The sequence below is a fragment of the Dipteris shenzhenensis genome, chromosome 28 (genome assembly GCF_047967505.1).
Source record: "Dipteris shenzhenensis isolate YYH24624 ecotype China chromosome 28, Dip_SZ_1.0, whole genome shotgun sequence".
Classification (NCBI taxonomy): domain Eukaryota; kingdom Viridiplantae; phylum Streptophyta; class Polypodiopsida; order Gleicheniales; family Dipteridaceae; genus Dipteris; species Dipteris shenzhenensis.
The window spans coordinates 47850385-47878360 of NC_141623.1; the positions used below are offsets into that span (position 1 = coordinate 47850385).

A 27976-nucleotide genomic window follows, 5' to 3' on the forward strand; every position below is an offset into this window, starting at 1 on the left:
CCGATAAACCATGGTTAAGGTCAAGGTAACGAGGGCATATACGAATAAGATGCGGATATGAAATGGGGATTCAATTTGTCAAAATTGAGCAGCTTGCCTTGTGTGTCGTCGTCTCTGTTGTGATAATTTTATCAGAGAGTTTTTTTCCCGCTTCTGCTGCTGCTGCTGCTTCGCCATAGCCATAGCCATCGCCATAGCTCTTCAATTTTGGCACCATGGCTTCCGCTCCTGAGGACCAGGTTGCCCTCGCCCCCCCCGAGCAGGATGCCCCTCCCTCCGAGGCCGCACTCACTACCCCCGACAAATCTTCCCCGCAGCTCCTCGCTCCCCCAGGTTGGCAGAAACAGGTCCGCAATTCGCTCCCTCTTTTGAATTTCAGCTCCCTTTTTTCTCCTGCAATGTACACAACAGGTCTCCCTTCCCCAAACTCGGCCAATTCGCACTCCCGGGGTTTGCGAACCACAATTTCTTGTGATGATTTTGGCTCACCTGTTCCGTTTTTCCCTTGCGGGTCGCCTAATCCCGACTCTTGCACCCAGAGTTCGGCTCTGGGTTGTATTTTTGCGGTTCCATTGTGCTGTCATGAGTGATTGTTGAAAAAATTCGAATTTTGGGCTAATTGCGAGGAATTCTCAGTGTATTTGTGTAAAAGTAATTTTTTTGCGGAGCGGGTTTCCTTTGCTGTAGATAATTCGCAGTTGTATGACATGTCAAGAAGAACAATTCATCAACAACACTCAGGTTGGAGATTATACTTGGCCCGAAAACCAAGAGAGGGCGACCTGCCTACGTACTCTAACGCTGAGAACATCGAGGTATTTTGGAAGCCTCTCCTGGCATAAACGTGTCCTCAGCCTATTTTTTGGGACGTACAGCAGAGCGAATTATAGAGCACAGATGCTCGGGGTCCACTGGTCTACGAGCAGTACGCGGAGTAAGTAAATTTCAAAGATCGCTGATGCTGGAAGATGCGCCGGTGTCTTCACCATTGGGTTTTATTCTATTTGCGTCACCACGTTGACAGTCCAAGCGAGCTGAACAACCAGAAGTGACTCCTGTCCTATTGCTACTTAGACCTCCAGAAATGAGCGACGTCTTGAACTGAACAAGCTCATGGGCTAACGACTTTCAAGGTTAGGCCTGATTACTGAAGGGAGATTTTTTACTCTCTGTAGCTAGAGATGGATCGAAATTCCCTGACGGGCTTCTTCAGGCAAGACATATGTTATTTTTGTCCTTTCCGACTCACGACTTCCCTACGCTGTGGTTGCGATCAAATGAGAGTATCCTGAAGAAAAAAAATTCAAAGCGCTAGTGTACGTCAGAACTTGAGAGAGGCAAGTCCCCTAATTATGCACAAGGAGATCGAATAGTAAGGAAATTAAATTAAAATGCCTTAGGTACCTAGTCATGGTCTAAAACAAGAGGATAGGGTTTTCAATCTGGATATAGGAACCAGGAATGGGCACTCCCTTTTTTTTTTTTGGGGGGGGGGGGGGAGGAGAGAGGGAGAGAGAGAGAGAGAGAGAGAGAGAAAGAGAGATGTGATGACGATTTCTTTTAGTGTCCAAGCCCATAATATAGTTTATGGAAACCATACAAGGCTATAAAGGAGGCCCTCTCTTTCTTTTCAATTTGTGAAAGCACATTGTTTAACTTGTGTTACTGCAAAAGTGGCCAAAAGCCAGGTCTCTAAAATCACCTGAACCATTTAAACTGATAAAGCGGTGGTCAGTTCTAGGTGTCTGTCACAGTCATAATAAACTACTCCTCTTGCTCTTCCACGGTCGATCTTACTCTTTTGAGTGGTGTTTCCATGCTGGATGCATGGTCCATGATGTGAGAAGCTGTATTTCCATATTGTGGGGCAGCTTACTGCTCTCATTTGTAAGTGGTCAAAACTAGAGATGTTCTAGCTTGGTCAAAGTTCATTACAAGTCTTGCTCTTCTTCAGGCTGGAGGATACCCACTATCCACTCTTGAATAATCACATGCATCCAGCTAGGGTTAATGATCTTCTTAAACCACCTCTCCTTCCAGAGATATTTTCAAAGCCTAACACATGTACAGTGGAAAATTATACCAGAATCACTAACACTCCGATCACACCAATATAAGACTTGTGTATATAGGTAAACACTCACAGATCTCCCGAGATGTACTCAGCTTGTAGGTTTGAAAACAATCATGCACATAAAGGTCAACAAACATGGACAATAGAAGTACAAACTGTCACAAGATGCCCCTCAAGTGCTACCTCACCTATCCAAGAGTGCTTCCAGATGTGCACCCCAGATGAGTGATTTTCTTCCACTATACGTGGGTTGCAGGCTGAATGACTTTACTTGAGGCATCCAGTAACAAAACAATCATGCACATAAAGGTCCACAAACATGACAATAGAGAGTACAAGCTGTCACAAGATGCCCCTCAAGTGCTAGTATCCTCGCCCTTCAGCTCCATACCTGTGGTCACCATGCCATTTACCCCGAAGTTAGGAAAGCCATACTGCTGAAGAAACTGGAAGCAGCACTAACTGACAATTCAAAACACCTTCCAACCTCTCTTTCATAAAAGACACGCCTGTCTGAATCTAAGCACCTTATTTCTTGCAAAGGTCTCGTCCTTCAGATGTCAAGTTGGATCACTGAAGTAGCTTTGATACCACCTTCAAAGATGTGGCAAGCTTCTGTAATCCTTACTCATGTAGAGGAAAATATTACGAGAATCACTAATACTCAAGATCATACCAATAAAAGATGCGTGTATGGAGGTATTGCAACCATAATTGGATTAGGGTTGGTCACCTCCCCACCTGTGAGCCCCCAAATGAGGAGTGCATCGAGGGGGTGGACCATAGGATAATAGCATTGGGTTTGGGTCTGCCACATGGACAGCAAACAGGCTGCCATGTGGACAGCACAAGGAGAGAAATCCCTGGCAGACAAAAGCCACCATGGAGGACAGATCTGGTAGAGGCTGTCCACAGATGGAAAGGGCAAGATCTGTGCAGTGTTTCCAGCAAGCAAGGATGCGTGGGCAGGGCAACGATGTCAGCAAGACATGGGATCTGTCCGGAAGGCGCAGTAGAATTGCGGATGTTTTGGGTCCATGTGGGCAGGATTTGGGGCAGAGAACAGCCCCTACTATGGGCTGGATCAGCCTGGGCCACTGGCTGGTTGCCATGTGGCCAGGTGGGCCAGCAAGAACCTCCAAAAGGGGAGCCCAGCAAGCATTTATAGGCCTCCCCCTCCAGTCGGCTGGTAGGGGGGAATCCAGTCAGCCCTGTTGGAAAGGTCACCTCCCCATCTGTAAGCCCCCAAATGAGGAGAGCGTGGGGGAGGGAGACCTAGGGCAGGATGTGCCCAAGAGAGAAGAAAGAGAGGGGGCTGCCACATGGGCAGCACCTCACAGGAATGCAACCTACAGATGGCGTCAGCATGGCGAGGGTAGTGGGCAGGTGAAGGGCCTGCAACAGACCCTGATGATGGTGCGGTACAGGCAGGTCAGGACAGCAGGACCTGTACAGACAGGTACGGCCCCTATACAGCAGCATGGCAGGTGTCTACAGGCAGGGACACGACCTGCAAGCAGAGCTGGCACATGGCGCAGCATAGCAGGAGCAGAGGCGTGCCTTGTGGGCAGGATTGTGACCTGCAGAAGGGCCTGGAAAAGGGCCGGACCTATGGGCCTGGACCCTGCACTGGAAGGGGCCAGCAAAGGGCCCTTATATAGGGCTGGTTGGGCTGAGCCAACCAGGTCGGTTGGGCAAGCCAACCTAGTCTGTCCAGTCGGCCCAGTCAGGGCAGACTGGTTGGTATTTTTGCCAGGCCTTAGGGCCTATAAAAGGAGAGGCTCAGGCCTCATTTCATTATCCAGCAGAGCAGCTTTGGAGGAGCAGACAGGAGCAGCAGATAGGGCTTCCTTGGGCCTTTTCCCAGGAGGTGAAGGAGACCTAAAGAGTGCTGCAGACTTAGCTCCAGGGAGAGGCTGAACCTAGACTGTCTTCTAGGGCAGAAGGTTGCTGAGATCATCATCTTCTGGAGCAGCCATTCACAAGCAGGTTGGAGCAGTGGAACAGTTATCTTGGGGCCTACATTCAGGAGGACCAAGGGGACCTGTGTGCTGCAGACAAAGCTTGGCAGGGGCTGCCCACCTAGGCTGTTTCACAGGTAGTAAGGTGGAGAACAACACACTAGACGGAAAGTCTACAGACGCTCGAGGTGGAGCACACGGGCTCAAGTCTAGAGATAGCCAGCTGATAGGAGAAGGACCTTGTGGTAAGATCAGAGGACCACACTATTGGTGGGACTCTGGATCTCTCTCTTTTGTATTGTGTCCACAGTTTTGGACGGAAATATATATTTTGGTGGTTTCTCTATCTGGCCGGTTCATTGTGTATCGATGAGTCCGCACACCTATTGTATGCACATAAGAAGTTTGTGATTCCACACCCACACCGCACACTGTGTGAGCTCCTGGGCATTACTATAAGTCTTCCGCTGCGTGTACCCTCTGTTGGGTATTTTCTAACAAGCCCAACAAGGGCTGGCTGGTCGGTTTTTCCAAGGGGGCTCAGCCTCTGTAAAAGGGGGCCTTTGGGCCTCCATAAGCATCAACTCAAGCAGCAGGAACCAGCAGATTGGAGCAGCCAAAGAACCCTCTCGTGGACATTCAGGGGGAGAAGGATGGGACCAGGAGCTGCAGACAAAGAGCTTGGAGGGCTGCCCACCTAGGCTGACTACCCGGGCAGTAAGGTGGAGGGATCATTGGACAGAGAGTCTACATAAGCTCAGAGGACCACGTGGGCTCACAGATCAGAGGTGCTAGGTAGATAGTAGGACGACTTTTGGTAAGATCAGAGGACAACGGTTCGGTGGGACTCCGCATCTCTTTTGTATTGTGTCCGGTTTGTTGGACGGACGGAAATATATCATTGTGGCTTCCATACTTGTCTTGGATGCATTGTCTATTGACTAGCTTGCACCATAGTTACCAGGGAACGGTGTTCCGACAGCCGGAACGTTTGGAACGCTGTTCCAAGTAGCAGGCCGGAACTGGAACGGCCTTGGAACATCTTTTTTTTTTTGGGGGGGGTGCTCTTTGAAAGTTTCAAATGGGTATATTAGAGCTTGTATATAAAGTTTAAAGTTGTAAAATGTTAGTTTCTTTCATTTTCTAACATAGTTTTAAGCCATCTGATGACGTGTCGTATATGACATGGCGTTCCGGTTCCCGTTCCCCCGTTCCCCCTTCCCGGAACGTTCTTGTTCCGACACCTGAATTTTCGGAACGTTCCCATCCCCTAGTAACTATGGCTTGCACACACATCTATGGTTGTGAAGTACACAAGTTAAGAAGTTTCATTCCATAGTGAAACACTTCCACGTGTAATTCCTAGGCTCATCTATCAGTCTTTTGCTGCTGCGGGATACCCTTTGATGGGATTTTCATTTTCTAACGTGGTATTAGAGGCTTGACGGAAGTTCACGGGAGGTGGAGCTTGAAGCCTTGCTCAAGGACGACCTTGACTCATTGCTCGGGGAATTAGCCTCGACGTTTGAAGGATTGTACCCATGCGGGAGGCTCAGGTTCAGATAGGTGTCTAAAAGATTGTACTCGAGTGGGAGGCTTAGGTTCAGGTAGGTGCACGACACTCCAACTTTACCCTTTTCAGTTCATTATCATGGCCAACAGATATGAGATCCCTAATTTTGGTAAGCTAGGCAAGCTCGATGAGACCATTAGGAGTTGACGCCTCAACCCACTGTGAATACTCTAGCCACAACTACTGCAGTAACGGTGACGACACCAACAGACCCAGTGTTAGTGAGAGCATGGCAAATATCTACGTGATGCGGAGGCCCTAGCTATCATTGTGGGCACCACTGCAAATGTAGTGCTTCCTCACATACAGATGGCAAACCCTTCTTTCGAGGCCTACACAACATTGAGGGACATGTATGAGCTCAATAAAGAGGCGAGGATCTTGGATTTGAAGACGGAGTTGTACGGTATAAGCATGGATGAAGGCACATCAATATAGACACATCACCAAGATGGACGTGGTGTGGGATTAGCTGACCGCAGTTGGTCAAAGGACAAGCTTGACCAAGATGGCAAGTTGGGTGTTGGCAGTGTCACAAGAAACGTTTTTAGATTTTGCCAAGATGTTTCGTCTAGAAACGCGTAAAAAAATTGTATTTTATATAAATTATACATCAAACATAAATAATTGTAACATGCAACGGTAATCTGATCGTGTAATTCACAGCAAGACCTTCTTTAAACCTTTAGCGAGGAATTCGCGTTGTACACCATAGAGAGAGAAGGGAGATGAGGGTAGAGAGAGAATGGAGTCGACAATCGATTGGGTCCCTATACCCGCTGAGGGCCCTCTCCCCCAATCAAGGGAGAATTTGCTTTATACTTGGAGAACTGAAAGATACAAATAACACTTTCGAGAGACACTCTTATGGAGAGTTCATTGTGCACACATATTGCAGACCCAAAGACCTGAGAGGCAACTCCAACCAATACCGAGACCTTGATGCTGTCCACATTGACGATGTAGGGCACTTTTGCAAGGCAAGGAAGAGGCTTGTGTTGTCCACCGGTATGCAGGGTTATTGCGTGAGTGCGAGAGTGAAAGCTAGGAGTAATAGATTCTAAAAGAGAGATGAGATATGACTGAGATATAGAGCTGAGAAGTGAGCTGTGTAAAATTGTAAAGAGAACTGTAAAGAGCTGCCGAAACAGTACCCAAACCTTACTCCATTTGGTGGTCCAAATCCCTGACTGTTGTGCTGCATAGACACCTTCCAGGAGGGCTGAACTGAGGCCACTCTTCGAGAGAGCACAGAACGCGCTTTTGAAGAGCTCACTGTGCACACATAGAGTAGATTCAAAGACCCGAGAGGCAACGCCGACCAAACATGTAGGGCGCTTCTGCAAGGCAAGGGAGAGGCTTGTGCTGTCCACTGGAATATAGGGTTACTGCATGAGTGAGAGAGTGAAAGCTAGGAGTGATAGATCCTATAAGAGAGCTGAGAGATGACTGAAATAAAGAGCTGAGAATGACCTGTGTAAAACTGTAAGAGATAACTGAAAAGCGTTGCTGAAAGAGATGACTGAAATAAACGGCTGAGAATGAGCTGTGTAAAACTGTAAGAGATAACTGAAAAGAGCTCACTGTGCACACGCTGGGAGGCAACGCCAACCAATACCGAGACCTTGATTCTGTTCACACTTGCTATGTAGGGCGCTTCTGCAAGGCAAGGGAGAGGCTTGTGCTGTCCACCGGAATGCAGGGTTACTGCGTGAGTGAGAGAGTGAAAGCTAGGAGTGATAGATCTTACAAGGGAGCTGAGAGATGACTGAAATAAAGAGCTGAGAATGAGCTGTGTAAAATTGTAAGAGATAATTGAAAAGAGCTGCTGCAAGGCAAGGGAGAGGCTTGTGCTGTCCACTGGAATGTAGGGTTACTGTGTGAGTGAGAGAGTGAAAGCTAGGAGTGATAGATCCTATAAGAGAGCTGAGAGATGACTGAAATAAAGAGCTGAGACTGAGCTGTGTAAAACTGTAGGAGATAACTGAAAAGAGCTGCTGAAACAGACCCCAAACGTTACTCCGTTCGCTGTCCCGACTCCCCGTCTGATGCACTGCGGGAACACCTTCCCAGAGGACTGAACTGATGCTAAAGGCTGAGGCTGGTCATAGGGCCACTGGGGTTGAGTGTCAGGCTGTTCAGAGCGGGCTGAGGAGGGGCTGTTGGAGGCTGAATGAGAGGGGGAACTGAATCAGGAAAGAGGGCCTGAAGGCCCCCTATTTATAGGGCTTTTGGGGCTGGTTGGCTGGAAGGTGTTCCCGCCAAGGGAACACCTTCCCAGAGGGCTGAACTGATGCTAAAGGCTGAGGCTGGTCAGAGGGCCACTAGGGGTGAGTGTCAGGCTGTTCAGAGGGGGCTGAGGAGGGGCTGTTGGAGGCTGAATGAGAGGGGGAACTGAATCAGGAAAGAGGGCCTGAAGGCCCCCTATTTATAGGGCTTTTGGAGCTGGTTGGCTGGTCCCTTGGCCCCATAAAGGCAGCCCTAGGCCCCATAAATGGCAGCCTAGGGAGGGGTGCAGGGTAGCCTATAAAAGCAGCCCTTCCACTGCCATTCTCTTCACTTGTTCCAGCTGTGAGGGGACCCAGAAGGGCTCCTATCCTAGGCTGGACCTAAACCTATCCCTAAGCCTATCCCTAAACCTAAGACGGAAACACTACCCTATGGTTCTCCACTAGGTACTAGTGAACTTTTGACTTAACCTAAGGCTGAGAGACTGACTTACGTAGCTTGTGCCTGACCGTCCCTGTACAAGGGCTCACAAAGGGGTCACATCATACGACAAATACTCCTATTAGGAAACTATCGATATAGCCAGTGTGTCACTTTGTACCCAAGTGCAGGGGTGCATGTGACATTCCCTCCTTAACTTGGCGGTAGATTCATTGCTTCCAAGTAGTCCGCCAATATTTGGGGAAACTCCTGGAAAAATCTTCATGGGTACCTCGATCACAGAACTTGGTGTAAAACTCCCGGATCCTGTGTCTTGACCCATGCTTGAATTTCTGAAGAAGGCTGCAAAACTTCGGCTTCATGAAGAACTTCAGGTTGTTGCTCGTCGGACATCTCTGAAAGAGGAGGTCCAAAATATGGCTTCACATTGTGCATAGTCCACCTGTCTAGAAGGTGTAACTTCATTGAGACATCGTTGATCTTTTGAATAATAGGGAATGGTCCGAAGCTCCTGAAGGATAGCTTAGGGCATTGCTTGCCCATCTGGTTCCATCTTTGCTTGGTAACGCATAAATACATCCATTGCCCCTCTTTATACTGGACATCTCGTCTGGATTTGTTAGCCTGGCGCGTACATGATGCTTTGGTGATGTGACGTTTCACGGACTCTGTACTCCATAATCTCTACCATTGATTTGGTGGTTTCGTTGGCTTCAAGAGATGGAGACACCATCTGGGTGAGGAGGAGTGATGTAAACCATCGTCCAAATGCCACTTCATAAGGTGTGCGACCAATACTCGAAGAATAGGTATTGTTCAGAATGGCTTGGACAAGTGGAAGAAATTGCTCCCACTTTCCTTGAGCATCATGACAATATGCTTTCAAAATATCAAACGCCATACTATTATACTTTTCCGTCTCACCGTTTGATTGCGGATGGAAAGCGCTGGACATCTGCAGCTTAGCACCAAAATTATCAAATAAGACTTGCCAAAAGTTAGACGTAAACTTGGAGTCCATGTCGGATGTGATGGTCTTTGGTAACCTCCCGATGGGATACCAATACTTGATAAACAAATGAGCTACATCTTCAGCACTAGCCGTTTGTTTGTAGGGAATAAGCATACAATATTTACTAAAGCGACAAACAATAGTAAGACATTGAGTATTACGCGTACCTGCGGATGCTAGAAGTGGCCCCACGAAATCCATACCTATGTCTTGAAAAGGACCGTCAGGGATTGGCAATGGCATAAGTAAGCCTACTGCTTTCTTGTGGGAAGCCTTGACCTTTTGGCATATCTGACAATTCTGAGCATAGCCGTATACCTCCTTTTGCATCTTTGGCCAATAGAAATAGCGCTCTGACTTCTCCAAAGTCCCGTTGATAACTCTGTGACCACCGCTAAGGGCGTCATGGGCATCATGAAGAAGCCACTGCCGTTTGTCTTTGAGTACACATAATCTATGCTAGGGAGTGGGCATCTCTGTCTTCCCAATTTTCAAGCTCCTTTCCATCTACTGGAACGAGAAGCTTCCCCTTGTCGTCCAACATATCTTTTGGCTTTGCCTCCACCCGCCACAACTTCCGAGTTACTAAATGACTCCGGATTTTCACTTCCAGATTGGGTAGTTCAACCCATCTAGTTTCCCTGACTCTCCAAAGTTCGTGATGGTGAATGAGAGAAATCTGGAGGAGGAAGGAAGAGAAGGGGCTGAAGAGGCAAGAGTTGAATCCTTGTCCTCCATCCTTGCTGTAATAGTGAACAGCAAAGTGAAATGAATTTGCAGTAGAGAACTTGACCATGCAGCAAACCTGAGTGTTGATTGGAGTTGCCTTCTTGTTGAGGAACTCCGTTCTAGAGCTGGAAACCCTGCTCTGATGCCATGTTGAAAATAGAGGATAGAATCACTCACTCCTCACACTCTTGATCGCAGCTCAAACGACACTCAAAGAGAAGGGGAGAGAAAGATAGCAAAACTCAGATATATATTCATCCACAGATGTGGGCAGACAAAAACTCAAAGATGAGCATACAACCAGCCAAGAGATGCTGGACCAACTCGTGAGTCTACTCCTCTCCCTGCGCGCTTGCCGGTGCAAGGCAGGTCTGTGTAGGTGATAAGATAAGAAGGGCCTGCTGCCCTCAAAATGGTCGACTAGTCGAGTCGGCTGGAGCCAAGGGCACCGACCTCTGAAGGGGCCTAAATGGCTGCCCCTTGGTCGGTTTCTAGGCCAGCCTCTTGGCCTATATAAGGCCCCATATGTTGGGCCTTTGTGCTGCTGCTGGCTGGTCCTGGTACTGCTGCATATGCCCCCGCATGGTTGCATGGTGCTGCCGCAGTCCTCCACGCAAGCTGCTGTCACAGATCTGAAAGAGACCTACCTCCAATCAGCCAGGTACCCTCAGCCCTTTTCCCCCCTACAGTCTCCTGACCCTTGTCCCCTCCAATCGGGGTTTCACAGGTGGGGCACTGACATTTCTAACAAATGGCACTCTCTCAAGGGAGTCTAGGTTCCTACCTCTAGTGACCGATACATGTTGTGTATGAGAAGAAGGGCACCTCCTCCATCCTATTCGATTTGCCCTACTCATATGGGCCAAAACCATTCACTTGGGTCCCATTGAATCTCCCAAAGAGGCTGATCCTTCCATAATCAAAGGCCCTACCGAGAGTTCGAGACTAGAACTGGGTCAATGGTGTCACGATCTGTGATGTATTCCTTTCTCTATATCTAGACTTATGGATTGCTTGATGAATGGACACTTGTGGAAGGGTATGCCCTTTTGACGGGACACTTCCTATGAGGCACAACCCTTCACAAGAGACATTCTATGGAAGAGACACTTCTATTGTAATGTACCCTCTCATCAAGGGTCACACCCTTCACAAGGGGTACACACCTCTTCATGCACATACACTTTGGAGTACACACCTTTTCATGTGTGACTCTTCACTCTCTATATAAGAGAGGCCCAATTGTATGGATGACACACGACAGCTACACTACAGACACCCAAGCAATACAATTATTCCTTGTTCTCTGCTATTTTAGTCTCCTTTGTGTTCATTAGCACATTTCTAAATATAGTACATCTAGGATTTCTTACAGTGGTATCAGAGCAAATTTCGCTCCTGCCTGTAGGAAATGCCCCCCACCTTCTAGCGCCTATTTCAGACATCTCTTTCCGCTAGAAGGATATCCGTGCCCATTGTGCATGGAAGAGATGGAGAGAATGAGCGTAAAAATTTTTAGCGCCAACCTTGCCTAAAGTCATCAATGGCCTCTCCATCTCCCTCACATCACGATTCGATGTGAATGGACACGACAAAAATCGTGTCTTTTCATGTGCTTGGGCTGTCCCAAAACCAAGGGACGCACCTTTTCCACCATCGGACACACCTTTTGATGAAGAGTTTTGACTCCTCACCCAAGGGACACACCCCATCATGGAAAAAAGGACACACCTCTTCATGTGGGGACACCCCTTTTAAAAATAGGGTCACACCCCTTCATGAAAAGGTACACCTATTCCAAGGGTCACACCCCTTCGAATAGGCACACCTTTTGGCACCAAGCACTTATAAAAAAAAAAGGTTACCTAGAGGGGCTAAAAAGGAAAACCCAGCCCCATACCTTAGGTCTAACCCTAGACTACCCAAGGGTCAAATAAACCCACCCTTTAATTTTTTGGGCAACCACCCAACATAGGCAGCCACAAACGAAAAAAAAAAACGGACGCACTTTTTGACGCCCGTACAGATTTCGTCAAGCAGGCTCGCCTCCCTACGCCGCCCTCATGCCCTCGCCGGTTTGCTGCCCTGCCCCCTCGCCATATGCAGCCCCTGCCCCTCACCGGTTTGCTGCCCTGCCCTCGCCAGTTGCTGCCCTGGTTACCTGCCAGGCCCTGCCATTACTGCCGCTAAACAGCCCTTGGAAGCCCGCAGCCTGGTTCGCCAGCCCTCTATCGCAATCCAGCATTGGATACCAGCAGCCTCATTCGCCATACGCAGTCTGCCCCCTCTTTTTCGCCATCTTACCTGCCAGATCAGCAGCAGTACAGCCCCTTTTAACGCGATTCAGACTGCCGATTAAATGCGCGCTGTTGCTGTTTTCCAATTTGGACCAGCCAGGCCCAGATCTGCTCCTCGCCACCCACTGCAACATGGACCTCCGGACAGAAATCTGCAGGTCTTTTCTACGCAACAAATTGGTAGATTAAATCAATGCCAGGTGGATTCTTTCCAGTCTACTTCTAAGGATTCTCTTGTCATTATCAAATTACAGCAAATGAAAGACGCTTCCTTAAAGCATGGAAACCCCTGGTAATTCACCTGTCCCTTCAAGGACACCTCAGGCATCATCTACCACACAATATCGTGTTCAGATTGCACAACCAGCCCATTTCGGAGCTATTGCATCGTGGGTCTTCTGTGTCAGGTGCCCTCCTAGTGATCTGGACCACATCCTATACCTTCTGCGTGAGGCACCTCAGTTACACTACTTCCTCAACATAGTCCAGGTTGTGTTCCACGAGACATGTAGATACCCAGAACCCGATATTCCTCACGAGTTTGCTGTCCATCTTTGGAGAGACTTTTACCCCTCAGCTTCAGCATCTCCAGGGTTCTCTCCACCTCCTTCAGCGCCTAGATATCCTCCTATACAGGTTGTACCTTCCCCAAGACAGTATTTACACTCTGAAGGCACTCCTTCCCCTGGATATCCTCCACTTTCGACAGGAGCTCCTTATCCCTTCTCAGATGTGTGGACTCTGCAACCTACCCCTGTACTTTCACGAGTAGTAACATCCATTTCGGCATCACCAGTGTTACCTTAGACAGGATCTCCTTTACCAGATTTCCACGGGTGGTTTTATCCTGCCTCGCCTGCTCCCTCCAACATGAGCAACCTCAGGGAGCAGCCCGAATCTTCTTCCAGGAATGGTACAAACTAGAGCGTAGGTTCGTGCTTTTCTCACGAGGACCTCAGATATGTCGCAACGCTGGTGTGCAGCCTCTCGGGAAATAAGCGACTCAAGTCCAAAAAAGACCCCTGAAGTCAACGTACAAGGCGAAACACTACTGCAACTTCAAATTCCCCAGCTTCAGGATAGCATCTCCGACTTGGTCTAGAAAGTCCAACAACTCCAAGATTCTCGTAGTACCACACATACAGAGGATGACGTGACGCAACCAGACGACTATGTGGACTCATTCCCACTAGAGGTAGAAAACATTGAACTCCGTGCCCTCTACCGTTTACTCCAAGCTTCCAAAACTAAAAGGCTTGACATTAAACTTCCGGAAGCCTACACTGGTCAATGAAATTGCCGAACAGTTGACCAATGGCTCGCAAAATTGCGCATGTACTTTGATACTGTTGACCTCTCTAAAGGCAAAAAGATTGCCTTGGCAGCCTCCCTCCTTAAGGATACAGCTTTTCTATGGTGGCAAAGACGCTTAAAGGATGGCAAAAGTGTGTTAACATGGGAACGTTTTGAACACTTGCTCCGTAAGCAGTTCATACTTGCTAATGCGGACTTCCAAGCACGTTCAAAACTCCGACGGTTGGAGCAAACAGGCTCCGTGTCTTCCTACATCTCTCAGTTCACCACATTGGTGCTGAAGATTGATGGTTTAACTGAGGATGATTGCCTTCATGCTTTCATCTCAGGCCTAAATCCCTCGTTATGCATTGATGTCCTTAAAGCAAACATCACCACCACAGCTGGCGTTATTGCTTACGCAGAGCGCATTACAGATTTCCAAAACACAGGGAAGCAGAGTGCTAATCGAACACAGAACTCTACCATGGCCAAAGGTGCTCGCCCTCAAGATAAACCCAGGTTTAGAAAAAACTCGGGTAATCAAGGTCAGCGACAGTCTCAAGATCCCCAGAAGTCTCAGAAATCGTATGCTGGATTCCAACAGAAGCACTCCTCCAAGGATCGCGCCTCTTCTTCTTCACAAAGTCATCACCGTCATCCCCAAAATAAAGGTGCGGCCACTGACAAGAAGAACAACTCCAGCACAAAAGGACTTTGTACCATCTGTACAGGCGACCATAGATGGTTCGATTGTCCCAAGCGACCAAAGCAAAATTCCAATATGAAACCTAGGACTTCCCAAACAGAAGATGCTACCCTAGCACAAGACAAGAAAGGCAAAGCTGTTTGAATGGCAAATACCATCCACCTGAGCCTTGCCAGCAACCCCGAACCTTCCCTGGCCACTCAAGTACTTTGTGTTCAAGGATCGATTCGTGGAACAACGGTCACTATCCTCATCGACAGTGGCTGCTCTCATAACTTTCTAGCCAGTTCTATGGTCGACAAACTTCGGTTGACCACCAGTTCTAGTCTCATGGACTATCAGATTGAACTCACAAATGGAACTACCTTCTTGTGCAACACCAGAATCAAAAACTTGTCTTTTCGCATCCAACATTATACGGACAAGTTGAACTTCGACATCATGCCTCTTTCTCGGGATGATGTCATACTTGGACAACAGTGGCTCTACGACTATGATCCATCAATCAGTTTTCGCAGCCATACTATCCAGTTTGTCCACCAGGGAAAACTTATTGAGCTAACTGGTTCTAGGGACTCTCCTTCAACCCCAATTGCCTCTGCCCTACAAGTAAAGAAGTGGGTTCGTAAACGTTAAGTAAAGACTTCACTTCTGTTGGTTATGGCAGTAGAGGAGACACGAACAAAGGATCCTTCTGAATACCTCAACCAACCTTTTTTCCAGCCCTACCTGGATATTTTTCCACAGGAATTGCCAAAGCAGTTACCACCTCGACGACCAGTGAATCACCCAATCGAACTTATTCCCGGCAGTAATCCACCGTCAAAACCTCCTTATCAGGTTTCTTACACTCAAAATGAAGAAATCCAAAGACAGGTCACAGAACTACTCAACAAAGGTCACATTCGGCCCAGTCGCAGCCCTTTCGGATCTCCTGTACTACTTGTGGAAAAAAAGAATAAGTCAATGCGCCTCTGCATCGACTACTGAGCCCTTAACAAGCTCACTATCAAAAACAAGTATCCATTGCCTCGCATCGATGACCTCTTCGATCAACTTCTACACGCAACACAATTCTCAAAGATTGATCTTCGTTCAGGTTATCATCACACTCGCATACGAGAAGGCAATGAGTACAAGACAGCTTTTCGAACAAAGTATGGACACTATGAATGTTTGGTCATGCCTTTTTGTCAAACAATGCCCCGGCCACATTCATGACACCAATGAACGACATTTTCAGGCCTTTCCTCGATAAGTTTGTCATTGTTTACCTCGATGACATCCTCGTTTTCAGCAGATACCTACATGAGCACAAACAACATCTTCACCAAGTTTTTGAAGTTCTCCGTGCAAATTCTCTCTACATCAACATTGAGAAGAGTGAGTTCTTTTGGACCCAACTCGAATACTTGGGACATGTTATTTTCAGCTCAAGGCATCTCTGTGGATCCCAAGAAGGTCGAGGTAATACGAAATTGGCCTACTCCTAAGAATGTTCATGATGTCCGCTCTTTTCTCGGATTGGCAAACTTCTACCATACAAAGGTCTATCAGTTTTTTGAAATCGCAGCTCCTATGTCCGAATTATTGAAAAGCATAGCAGTTTTTTAGTGGCTTCCTGAAACAGAGTATAGTTTCCAACAGCTCAAGCAAGCACTCACTACCACACCAGTTATGGCTACTGCTGACCCAAACCTTCCATTTGAGGTCATGACCGATGCTTCCGACATCGCTACAGGAGCAGTTAGGTTGATGTGCGTGCAAAGTATTGTGCCCATCGGATATTGCATGGTCGATCCGATATCCAAACCCGATACCCGATTTATGATAAGGAGTTTCTTGATGTGGTACATGCTTATTGTTCTTGGAAACATTATCTCATGGGAGCCGACTCTGTGGTCAAGACAGACCATCACTCCCTAAAGTATATCTTTACTCAGCTAGTCATGAACGCTCAACAAGCACGCTGGGTTGAGTTCTGGCCAACTTTCACATGAACATTGAGTACATTCCAGGACTACGCAATGTAGTTGCAGATGCTCTCAGCAGGTTAACTCTAGCATTAGCTATGGTAATCTCTACATTATCTGTGGATGTTCCGAATTCATTCAAAGGGAAGTATTTCAATGATAAAGACTTCGGCACAGCAGTACAAGTTCTTTCAAAAGATCAACCTTCGACTTCCGAACAGAATATTTTCTCATCCTATTCTTATACGGACGACCTTCTGTATTATCAAGATCGCGTCTGTGTACCACATGACAAGGATGTTCGACGTCTTTTGTTAAAAGAGCATCATGTAGTTCCTTATGCTGCCCATCTAGGCATCAACAAGACTTTTAGGTTACTCAGTGCAACATACTACTGGCCTCAAATGAAAAGCGACGTCATCAAAATGGTTACATCTTGCTTATCTTGTCAACAAATGAAAGCAAGCCGACGACTTCCAGCAGGACTTCTTCAGCCTCTTCCAGTTCCAACTGAAAGGTGGAAAAGTATTTCCATGGATTTCATTACAACACTACCACGATCCTCCAGAGGTAACACTCAGATTATGGTAATTGTTGATCGATTGTCCAAAATGGCACACTTTGTTGCTTGCAAAAGGAGTGCACAGGCTCCGGACTGTCACAATTATAGATATAATTCAGCAGTGACCAATGTAATTTAATAAGCTAGTTAGGGGCACTTTTCCCTCTTTAAGAGGTTTTTTTCCCTAACCGCAGTTAGTTCACTAACTATGGTTAGTGACTACTAAGGTTTTGTTACTAGGACAAAACCTTATCTCTCACTCATTGCGTTGTACTCTTTACACTCTTCTATTGCAACTCAGCTTTCAGCTTTCAGCTCTCCAGCTCTCACTCTCTTGCTCTCTCTCACTCTCCATTCTCTCACATTTGGTATCAGAGCATTTGATCTAGCTCCCTACTTCTTCCCCGTTGAGCTCCAACTACAACCCACGCTTCGCTGATGCACCTCGTCCGTACAGTCCCCGTACAACTGTACGGAATTTGTACCGTACTGTACATGTGTTGCAGATCTACGTCGTACGTCGCGTCCGTACAGCTCGTCGTGGTCGTCCATACAGCTCGCCGTCAGACTGTACGGTTCACCGTACAGTTCTGTGTACAGTTCTGTACTAGCCGTACAGCTCGCCGCCACCAATCGTACAGCTTGCTATCATCGTTCGTACCAGCACGTACGTGATCCGTACTATCATCTGTACCTCCGTACAGTACTTCCGTACTGGTCCTGCTTCCGTACAGCAGGTAGTCCTTTGATTTCGTACAGGAGAAACTCGTAGGTGATCTTTGGCAGGCACATTTTGCAGACAGCCATTGTTTGGCTCAGTTTTTTGGGAGTACATTTGGGGCATTTTGTTTGTTGCAGACATTGCAATCATTTTGTAGTTTCGGAGCTACACTTGGAGCAAACATTGCAGATTTGGTCTGAAATTTGGGGCTTTCTACTGAAATTGCAAAATTTGGGGCTCTCTGTACTTCTGCCCCTTTCTAGTTGCAATTTCAAGCTCGAAATTTGGGGCTTTCAGTTCTGCAGTACAATTTCTTGAAGAAATTTGGGGATTTTGTAATTACACTGCAATCTCGCAGAGTGAAATTTGGGGCTTTTGCAGACAGAGCGCAATTCTTACAACATTTGGGGCTTTTGATCTATTTGCCCCTTTCCGGTTGCAATTTCAGGCCTATCTTGGGGCTTTTGTGTTGGGAGAGCAATTTCTGGAGTTTTCAGTTCATACTGCCTTTCTTGGAGTGTTTTGCAGCACTTTTGGCAGATTCTGGAGAGTTTTTGATGCTTGAACAGATTTCTGACAGTGCAAGTACAGAAATCTGAGTTGCATTTACAACCAGTGCTTGGCTGTGTTTTTTGGGAGTTGTGCATTTCATTCCCAGTAAGGGAATTCAGTTTTGTATCTGCTTAAAGCTCTTTCTCAGATATGGCCCAGCAAAATCAGAATGACTTCCAGTTCGGTGGTCTTTCACAGGAAGACAAGTTGGATGGTACCAACTACTCCCTCTGGAGTTTTATGGTACACAATATTCTGATTTCTCGCAATTTATGGGATTATGTGAATGGGGGTGAGATCCGACCAGCAGGTATGGCACCTAATACCCCTCCTCAGCAAGGAGGTGGAAGAGGTCGTGCACAAGGGGCAGCTGCAGAACAAGTTGTTGGTGCAGCTATAGCCACTACTCCAGATCAGAAGAGATGGGATTTACGAGATGCCTTAGCTTTGTCATGTATCTCTCTTTCAGTGAAAAGATTTATCATTCCGCATATCTGGTCGCGTAAGACCTCCAAGGCAGCGTGGGATATTTTAGAAAACATGTATGCAGCCCGGAATGATGCAAGGGTATCCTTCTTGAAAAGAGAGTTAAGTAATACACATATGGAAGAGGGTGACTCCATGTCAGTCCACCTCACAAAGCTACAGGATCTCAGAGAGCAATTGTTAAACATAGATGAAATTATTCCTGATTCAGAGATGATTACAACCACTCTGAATTCTCTTCCTGAGTCTTATCTCAGCTTTCATACCTCGCTGAACTTATCATTGAGGGGGGGTGCCAATCCTCTCACTTTTCATGAGTTGATAGGACTTATGCTTCAAGAAGAGCAGACCAGGAAAAACTTGGCTTCACGTGCAGGTGAACAAGCCATGCTCTCAAAGTTTAAATAAAAAACAAAGGGACATGCAAAGACATCAGTAAATCAGCCTTCCAGTGGGTCAAGACAGCCTTCACAAAAGGCTAAAAAATGATGCATGTAAGCCCAAGAAGAAGGGTTTTTGTCACTACTGCAAAAAGCCAGGTGATCACATTGCAGAATGCAGGAAAAGGCTTGCAAAAGAGAAGAAAAACAGCTCCGGTATGGCTGTTTCAGATTCAGTTCCTCATGCATCTGACAGTGGGGATGCTGCAGCCAACTTTGTTGGACAGGATTATGCCTTTTTATCTTGCATTTCAGATTCTAGGCTGGCTGTTCCAGATGCTCGGGATAGTACAGCCACTTGCAGTGATGATACATATGCATTTTTGACTTGCAGTTATGACTCTTCTATGGATGCATCTGCTTTCAGTGTCAATGAAACACTGCACACTTGGTATTTTGACAGCGGGGCATCCAAGCACATCACTTCTAAGAAGTGTCTTTTTACTTCCTTGCATCCACCTCGCGTTGGTAAGAAAGTCACCTGTGCCAACAACTCATCATATTCAGTACGTGGCACAAGAGATGTTGAGCTCACTGCCATTGATGGCTCAATTTTCAGACTTTCAGATGTCTTATATGTGCCTGGTATAACCAAAAATCTTCTTTCAGTGTCCACTCTTAACAGAGCTCGATTTCAAGTCATCTTTGAGGATGACAAATGTGCTGTCCGAGACAGGGAAGATGACGATGCCTTAAGGTTATCTGGTACTCTGCTGCGTGGGCTTTTTCAGCTTGATCTTTTTGAGAAAAGAGCAGCCCATGCTCTTGCAGTTTCTACCCCTACAGCTGCCATGTAGAATGCAGAATTATGGCATGCCCGATATGGCCACATGCATTACAACAGCTTGATGACACTTCGGAAGTATTCCATGGTTGATGCATTGCCACCTCTTGAGATACCTCCTCCACATGCCTGTGAAGGGTGCATTTTAGGCAAGATGCATAGATTCCCCTTCAAGAAGGATGGTTTAGTTAAAGTTGTTCGCAAATTACAGCTTATACACAGTGATGTCTGTGGTCCCATGAGGACTCCATCGTTGGGTGGTCATCTCTACTTCGTTACATTTATTGATGATTACTCCAATTTCACTTGGGTTTTTGGGCTGAAACGCAAATCAGAAGTGTTCACGGTGTTTAAACACTTTTCAGCCATGGTTGAAAATGAAACCAGACTCAAGATACAGACATTGTGCACAGATAGAGGTGGGGAATACTTGTCTGTAGAATTTGATGCTTTTCTGAAAGGTAAAGGTATTGTGCATCAGCTCATAGTCAAGCTGACCCCTCAGCAAAATGGCAAAGCTGAGAGGAAAAATAGAACTCTCATGGAGGTGGACAGATGTATGCTGAAAAGCAAACACATGCCTCACAAATTCTGGCTTGAGGGTTTGATGTGTGCCAATTACATTTTGAATCGGGCTGCCACTAAGGCTTTAAAAACAAGAACTCCTTATGAGGTTAGGAATGATAGAAAGCCTTCAGTGGATCACTTCTGAGTCTTTGGATGCCTTGCTTATGCTCATGTGCCAGTTGAATTTAGGCACAAGTTGTCAGATAAAGCCATTAAGTGCATATTCGTTGGGTACAGTGCAGAAAGCAAGGGGTATCGTCTCTACAATCCTGCTACACGCAAGATCATAGTAAGTAGAGATGTGATATTTGCCGAAAATTCAGCTCACACTCAGGCTGAATTTCAAATGCCTTCTTCTTCAGAGGATGTCTTTGAGGGGTTGCTACCCATTGCCTTGGGTTCCCCTGCTGATTTTTCTGATGCAAATCAGAATTTACAGCCACCTCCAGATGCTTTAGTTCCGCCACAGGATGTCTTGCCCCCTCCACAGGCAGTGGAACAGGTGGTGCAGCAAGAAATTGCAGACATACATGCAGCAAAAACAGTCCCAAATTGGTTGTCACAGACTCTCAGGGAGAGTAAAATTGATGCTCCGTTACCTGGCAGGACTCGCAGTGCAGCAAGGCACATGGAAGGTGCTAATTCAGTGGAATCAGCATATGCATGTACTCTTCTTGATGAGGAGGAGCCTGCCACATTCGAAGAGGCAAAGGACAATGTGCATTGGATGAATGCCATGCACGATGAGTTGCAGTCCATTGCAAAAAATCAGACTTGGGATGTTGTAGACTTGCCACTGGGTAAACATGCCATTGGCACACGATGGGTTTTCAAGGTCAAACGGAAGCCAGATGGCTCCATTGACAGATATAAGGCAAGGCTGGTTGCTAAAGGCTATGCTCAGAAAAAGGGCATAGATTATGAGGAGACATTCGCTCCTACATCCCGGATGACCACCATCCGATCAGTTATTGCAATAGCTGCACATTTTGAGTGGAATGTTCATCAGTTGACATGAAAACAGCCTTCTTAAATGGAGACTTGCTGGAAGAGGTGTATGTCAAACAACCTTCGGGCTTTGAAATTACAGCAAATGCACTTCAAGTATGCAAGCTCAACAAAGCTTTATATGGGCTGAAACAGGCCCCTCGTGCATGGTATGCCAGGATCCATGCCTTTTTGACCAGCAAGGGGCTGCACAATAGTCCTACTGAGAGCACCCTCTACATCAAGATGGATGGGGGGGAAATTTTAGTCATCCTTCTTTATGTCGATGACTTACTGCTCACAGGGTCCAATGAAGACAAAATTGCAGATTTCAAAGCTGATTTGCAGACCAACTTTGACATGTCAGATTTGGGGCTGCTTCACTTTTATTTGGGGATCCAGTTCTCTCATGAGAGACGTGGCATTGTTATGTCTCAGTCCAAGTATGTTCAGAAACTCTTGGACAGATTTAACATGCATGATTGTAAGCCCATAGCCACTCCCATGGAGCCGGGGCTGAAACTCACAATGCATGATGCAGGAGAATTAGTTGATGCCACACTTTACAGTCAGGCTGTTGGATGCCTCATATATCTCTGCAACACTAGACCTGATATTCAGTTTGCAGTATCTCAGGTGAGCAGGTACATGCACAGCCCAAAAACAATGCATTGGCAGGCAGTTAAGCGCATCTTCCGTTATTTGTAGGGCACGAATCTTTTGGCTTGCTATTTCCCAGGGGGGGTGACTTGCAGATGCATGCCTATAGTGATTCAGATTGGGTTGGTGATTATGATACCAGGCAGTCCACTAGTGGCAATTGTTTCTTTTTGGGTAAATCTTGCATTTCCTGGCTGAGCAAGAAACAATCTACAGTGGCTACCTCATCATGTGAAGCTGAGTATAGGGCAGCTTTCACAGCAACAGTTGAATGTGTCTGGCTGCGACGTCTATTTGTTGATCTTCATCTGTCTTTGGAGGGTCCTTCTCCAATTCTCACTGATAGTCAGAGTGCCATTGCAGTGGCAAAGAATCCAGTGTTTCATGCCCGCACGAAGCACATTGAGGTTCACTATCACTACGTCAGAGAGAAGTTGCATGCAGGAGAGATCAATATGATCTTTGTGTCCACACATGACAATGTTGCAGATATTTTCACCAAAGCACTACCACGTGAAAAGTTTGAGGTATTTCGCAGTGCCCTGAACTTATATCCGTTTGGTGATTGATCCGCCTTGTACATGACATTGGCACTGCAGGGGGGTGTTAGAATTATAGATATAATTCAGCAGTGACCAATGTAATTTAATAAGCTAGTTAGGGGCACTTTTCCCTCTTTAAGAGGTTTTTTCCCCTAACCGCAGTTAGTTCACTAACTATGGTTAGTGACTACTTAGGTTTTGTCACTAGGACAAAACCTTATTTCTCACTCATTGTGTTGTACTCTTTACACTCTTCTATTGCGACTCAGCTTTCAGCTCTCCAGCTCTCACTCTCTTGCTCTCTCTCACTCTCCATTCTCTCACACGGACATCGCCAAACTCTTCATACAACACATCTTTCGACACCATGGATTGCCCAAGAATATCATATCCGACAGAGATTCTAAGTTTACCAGTCACTTTTGGATTTCACTGTTCGAATCTTTGGGAACAACTCTACTGTTCAGTTCAGCCTACCACCCAGAATTAGATGGCCGGACTGAAAGAGTCAACCAAGCTGTGGAAGAAATGCTTCGACATTATATTCAGTCACGCCTAGCAGCTTGGGAAGAGTATGTGCCACTCCTTGAGTTTGCTTATACTAACTCTTTCCATAGTGCTATCAGCATGACTCCATTCCAAGTAGCTTATGGACACACTCCGATTGTACCAACGAATTTTGTACTTCAACATCGAGTGGCCCTAGCTGATCAACTGGTTCAAGAAATGCAAGACATTATACTCCAAGTCAGGGATCATATGCAAAAAGCGCAAGAGCGGTATCAACGGTCTGCCAACAAACATAGACGTCACTTGGAATTTAACACTGGTGACATGGTGCTATTATTTGTAGTCCCACATCGCTTTAAGACGGTTAAGTCTATGTTTCCTAAATTGTGACCAAGATACTATGGACCTCTCCAAATCGTCAAGAAAAATTCACCTTTAAGTTACAAATTGGAATTACCACCATCATGGGGTAAAATCCATCCGACATTTCATATTTCTTGGCTAAAGACGTACATTCCAGGCGATGAAGCAGTTCCTCCTGCAGGTGATTATGTCCAAGAAATCGAAGACGATTATGTTCTCCTTATTCCTGAGCGTATTCTGGACCATCGATAGCGAGAGACTCAACATCGACTTATCACAGAATTCCTTGTTCTTTGGCGAGATCTGGACGACTCCGACGCTACTTGGCAATCTGATGAAGACTTACAGCAGTACCCTGACATTTTACAGCAGTATTTTCAGAATTTACCGTGATATTTTCTACATCAGTTCATTATCTCCATTAGGGTCTTATTTTAAGTGGGAGGGGATGTCACGATCTGTGACGTATTCCTTTCTCTATATCTAGACTTATGGATGGTTTGATGAATGGACACTTATGGAAGGGTATGCCCTTTCGACGGGACACTTCCTATGAGGCACAACCCTTCACAAGAGACATTCTATGGAAGAGACACTTCTATTGTAATGTACCCTCTCATCAAGGGTCACACCCTTCACAAGGGGTACACACCTCTTCATGCACATACACTTTGGAGTACACACCTTTTCATGTGTGACTCTTCACTCTCTATATAAGAGAGGCCCAATTGTATGTATGACACACGACAGCTACACTACAAACACCCAAGCAATACAATTATTCCTTGTTCTCTGCTATTTTAGTCTCCTTTCTGTTCCTTAGCACATTTCTAAATATAGTAAATCTAGGATTTCTTACAAATGGTCCAATCCTTGCCCAAGCGGCCCACTACCCTGATCCTCTACCACTCAAGCAAATCTAGTGTGTCATCAACCCCGGGGTCTTCCGCAGTCTTTGGCTGAAGGAGGCCTCCATGCCCGACTATATACAGATAGGAGCTGGGACATTGCTGCAAAAACTGACACGAGGCGCACCCTAGTCCTAGAAAATTACCCGTATCGGGTCCAAGGCAATGTGCAATCCTCCCTCCAAGACTCTCCACCTATCCCACTGTGCCCACCTGATGTACAGCCTCTGTCCCAAAATGAGTCCCTCCTAGTCTCTTATCGCGAGGTGCCAAATGAGGGGCTATCGCTCAAACTCCTTGCGGCACCTCTGACTGGCCCGAATGAGCTTTCTTGATAGCTGTTGCCAAACCTGGTGGAGGCTCCTCATGAGGGGGGAGGCTTGTCTATGAGGGGAGCCTCTGAAAAGATCCACTTGTGAGACCGTTGCCATTGACCTCTTGTGCGGGAGGTGTTCTTGAGAAGCCCTCGCTGAAGCATGAAATTCTAGGGCGTACCACCAACTCATCTAAAAGAGCTCTGCTTTGCATCTCGGGGTCAATGATGCCAAGTCCTCCCTGTGCTTGGGGTAGGATATGTCTCTACCAAGCAACCTCTGCTCTAGTATCCCTAGTATGCATGAGAGAGATGTAGAACCAGCAATATATGTTTGTCCAATGTGGACCAAATCATATACAAAATGTGTGTCCAGGGTACCACACTCTATCAGTAGAATGCTGACTTGATGTGGACCTGTGTTCACTCAAAAACTGTTCCCCTATCTCGTCATGGCACCTCCAAAACTCTTGGCCTGTGTTGCTCCCCTGGAGCTTATGTCGGCCTCTAGGTGTGCTCCACAATTGCACCTTCCTGCTGCTCCTCCTGGAAATCCTATTGTAAGGCAGTGCTTGCTCTCAGATCCTTGGCCTCCTTGGTGCTGTGAAGGCAGCCCAACAGTTGGCAACCCTGAATGACCACCAAGCTCCAGGTACAAGTGAATTAACAATGCCCCAGCCTTGGGGCCTTTTTCATAGGGCTGAGAGGACCTAGAAATACCCGACCCAGTCTGTCAACTGGCCAGCCAATGCACAGACTGACCCGACCTGCTCCAGACCCTAATAACTGATCTACTCCAGGCACCTCTGTCTGAACACTAGGCCACCTCCACCCAGCTCCAATTCCAGCCAGGTACTCTTCCATATGCTGCCCACATGACAGCCCGAATGCTGCCCCATGTGGCAGCCCTGATTTCTTGATGTACATGGTGTACTTGCTCCCCACACGGTGGCCTATGTGCTTCTCATGTGGCAACCTTGCATTCCTTCTCATCTCTGCCCCCGTGGACATCCATGTGGCCTTTTTGAGATTTCCGTCGCCCCTTTCCCCATGCTCTCCTCATTTGGGGGCTCACAAATGGGGAGGTGACAATGTACACTCCAACGTTTCGGCATTGGGTATGTTTTTAGCGTAGAATCAAAATACAAAGTGGGGAGCTTCAAAGCCCATTTTCCTCTTACCCATTTTCCTTTTGGTTCTGAGGTTTGTTTTATGTTTGGGGGTGCTCTTAGGTATCTGTTTAGTTTGGGTTTTCCCCCACCCTCTTACGTATTATTTTTAGTTTACAATATATAAATAAAATAACTATTAATGGAAAAAGAATGATAATAATTATTTCCTTGTGTTTGCGTTGATGTTTTATTTGTTTTCTTGTATGTGCATTGGTTTATGTTTGTTTCCTTATGCTAGCAGTGTTTTTTTAAAATATTTAATGTAATTCGACTCTCTCTCTCCCTCTCTCTCATTTCTTTTTCTTATTTTCTGCTTTGTTTCTTCCTTTTGCTATTGAAGTTTTTCTTGCTTTGGTTGGGATTTCAAAGCTTAACAAGCAGTGGCTTTACCCAAGAGACTCAGGAACCTTTCGTAACCCAGATAGTAGCTTATGCTTGGGTACTGATGAGAACATAGGTGTAGCTTTGATTGCTAAGTTTTTTTTATTTTTATTTTTCTTATTTTGTCCCAGCCTCTCCAACTCGTCTAGTTCCTGAAATTTCCCAAACCTTTGTAGTCTAGCTATTAGAAAGATTTACAGTGAGAGATGTTACAGATTTGCAATGTCCATTTGCCTTGTCCATGCTTTGCATAGTTGGAGGTTATCATGATCTGACCGTTTGATTTTTCTTGAATCCACGTAAATTTATGGTCTTTCTGACTCTTGATTTTTGTGCCTTCCAGGTCCGATGTAATTATTCTGTTTCCCTTGAGAAATTCGTGTTTAGAATTGTCTAACTCTATGTGAAGAAGTTGGAGTTATTGTTTCTCATGGATTATTTATTGTTATGTTATGTCATTAGATCGCTTCCCTGAAAAAGGGAGGTACAGCAAAGAGAGGAGCTGTGTCATTCATTGCACCAGATGGGGAGGAAATAAATTCAAAACGGATGCTGGACCGTTATCTCAAGAGTCATCCTGGTGGTCCAGCTGCATCTGAGTTTGACTGGAGTACAGGTATTATTTGTTTGGATAGCAATTCCACCTTCGTGCTTAATCGTCTCTGTGTTTTACGGCGTTGAGTACTATCAATTTAACACATTATCCAGGTGAAACTCCAACAAGGAGATCTTCAAGGCTTAGCTCAAAGACCAGGCCTTCTCTCGATAGCCCAGAAGGTGAGTCAGGTGGAAAACGATCCAGAAAGGGTGAGGAGGAGGAAGTCCTTAGAGGCGAAGAGAAGGAAGAACCTGAAGAACCACCAGCAGAAGTCCCTCCTAGTGCAGCTAAAAAAGATGAGATGATGGAAGATGTTGAAAAAGATGCTGATATTAAGACTGTTGAAGACAAAACGGTGCTGTCTGTTGAAGAAAATGGTGATGACAGAGAGAGAGAACTAGCAGCAGAAGCAAGTGCAGAAGTTATCCAGACTGATACTCAAGTGGATGAAGAAAAGAAACCAGAAGAATCACATATCCCTACTGAGGAAAAGTCAGCAGGAGGGCAGTGTGAGGTGAGTCAGGTCGAATCAAAAGACACAGTGAATCAATTAAATTCCCATAATGGAGAGGTTACGTTTCAAGAAGAGCACAAAGAGCAGAAGGAATCTTCTGAAGTCCACTGAGTTTAAGGAGCTCACAATCTCTCAGGGCCTGGTCTGTTTCTGTAACCATCTTTTTCCTTTTTTCTTTTGCTTAGCTTTGAAGGTTAGTTGGGCTTTAGGTGTTCAAGTTTCTGGCACTGGTGGGTGACTACAATGTCGCTGAACTTTGGAAGTTGCACAGGTGGCCATCAGTTTTCCTACTCTATTTTTTTGAAACTGTTTAAAAGCTATCAGTTTAAGCTCTGAAGGCATTTCCTTATTATTCAAAGCCTTACAATACATTATGAAAAACAGGAAAGTTCAGCTGAGCCTCAAATGCACAGTGCACAGGCTGATGAGGTTCTGTTACGTTTTGATTTTCTGTGACATTGAATTGTATGCATGACTAGGTTCTCCCACAGAAGACTGGAGCTTAATTGGACAGATTTTAATACTTGTCTCTGGACCTCTTCATTTAGTAGTCAGTCAATGTCAAAATTTATATCCTCTGGTGCAGTTTTTTGCACATATTTTATTAGTAGACTCATAGTTGCTA

At 46.1% G+C, this 27976-nt stretch overlaps 1 protein-coding gene across 1 annotated transcript; it reads left to right on the forward strand.

Annotated features, from left to right (window-relative positions):
* The first annotated feature begins 85 nt into the window (after positions 1-85).
* LOC147883647 (uncharacterized) lies at positions 86-27924 on the forward strand. Its single transcript, XM_087400087.1, has 3 exons — positions 86-347; positions 26702-26855; positions 26948-27924. The coding sequence occupies exons 1-3, from the start codon at positions 216-218 to the stop codon at positions 27460-27462; spliced, it is 801 nt and encodes a 266-aa protein (XP_087256213.1). The 5' UTR covers positions 86-215; the 3' UTR covers positions 27463-27924.
* The last annotated feature ends 52 nt before the right edge of the window (positions 27925-27976 follow it).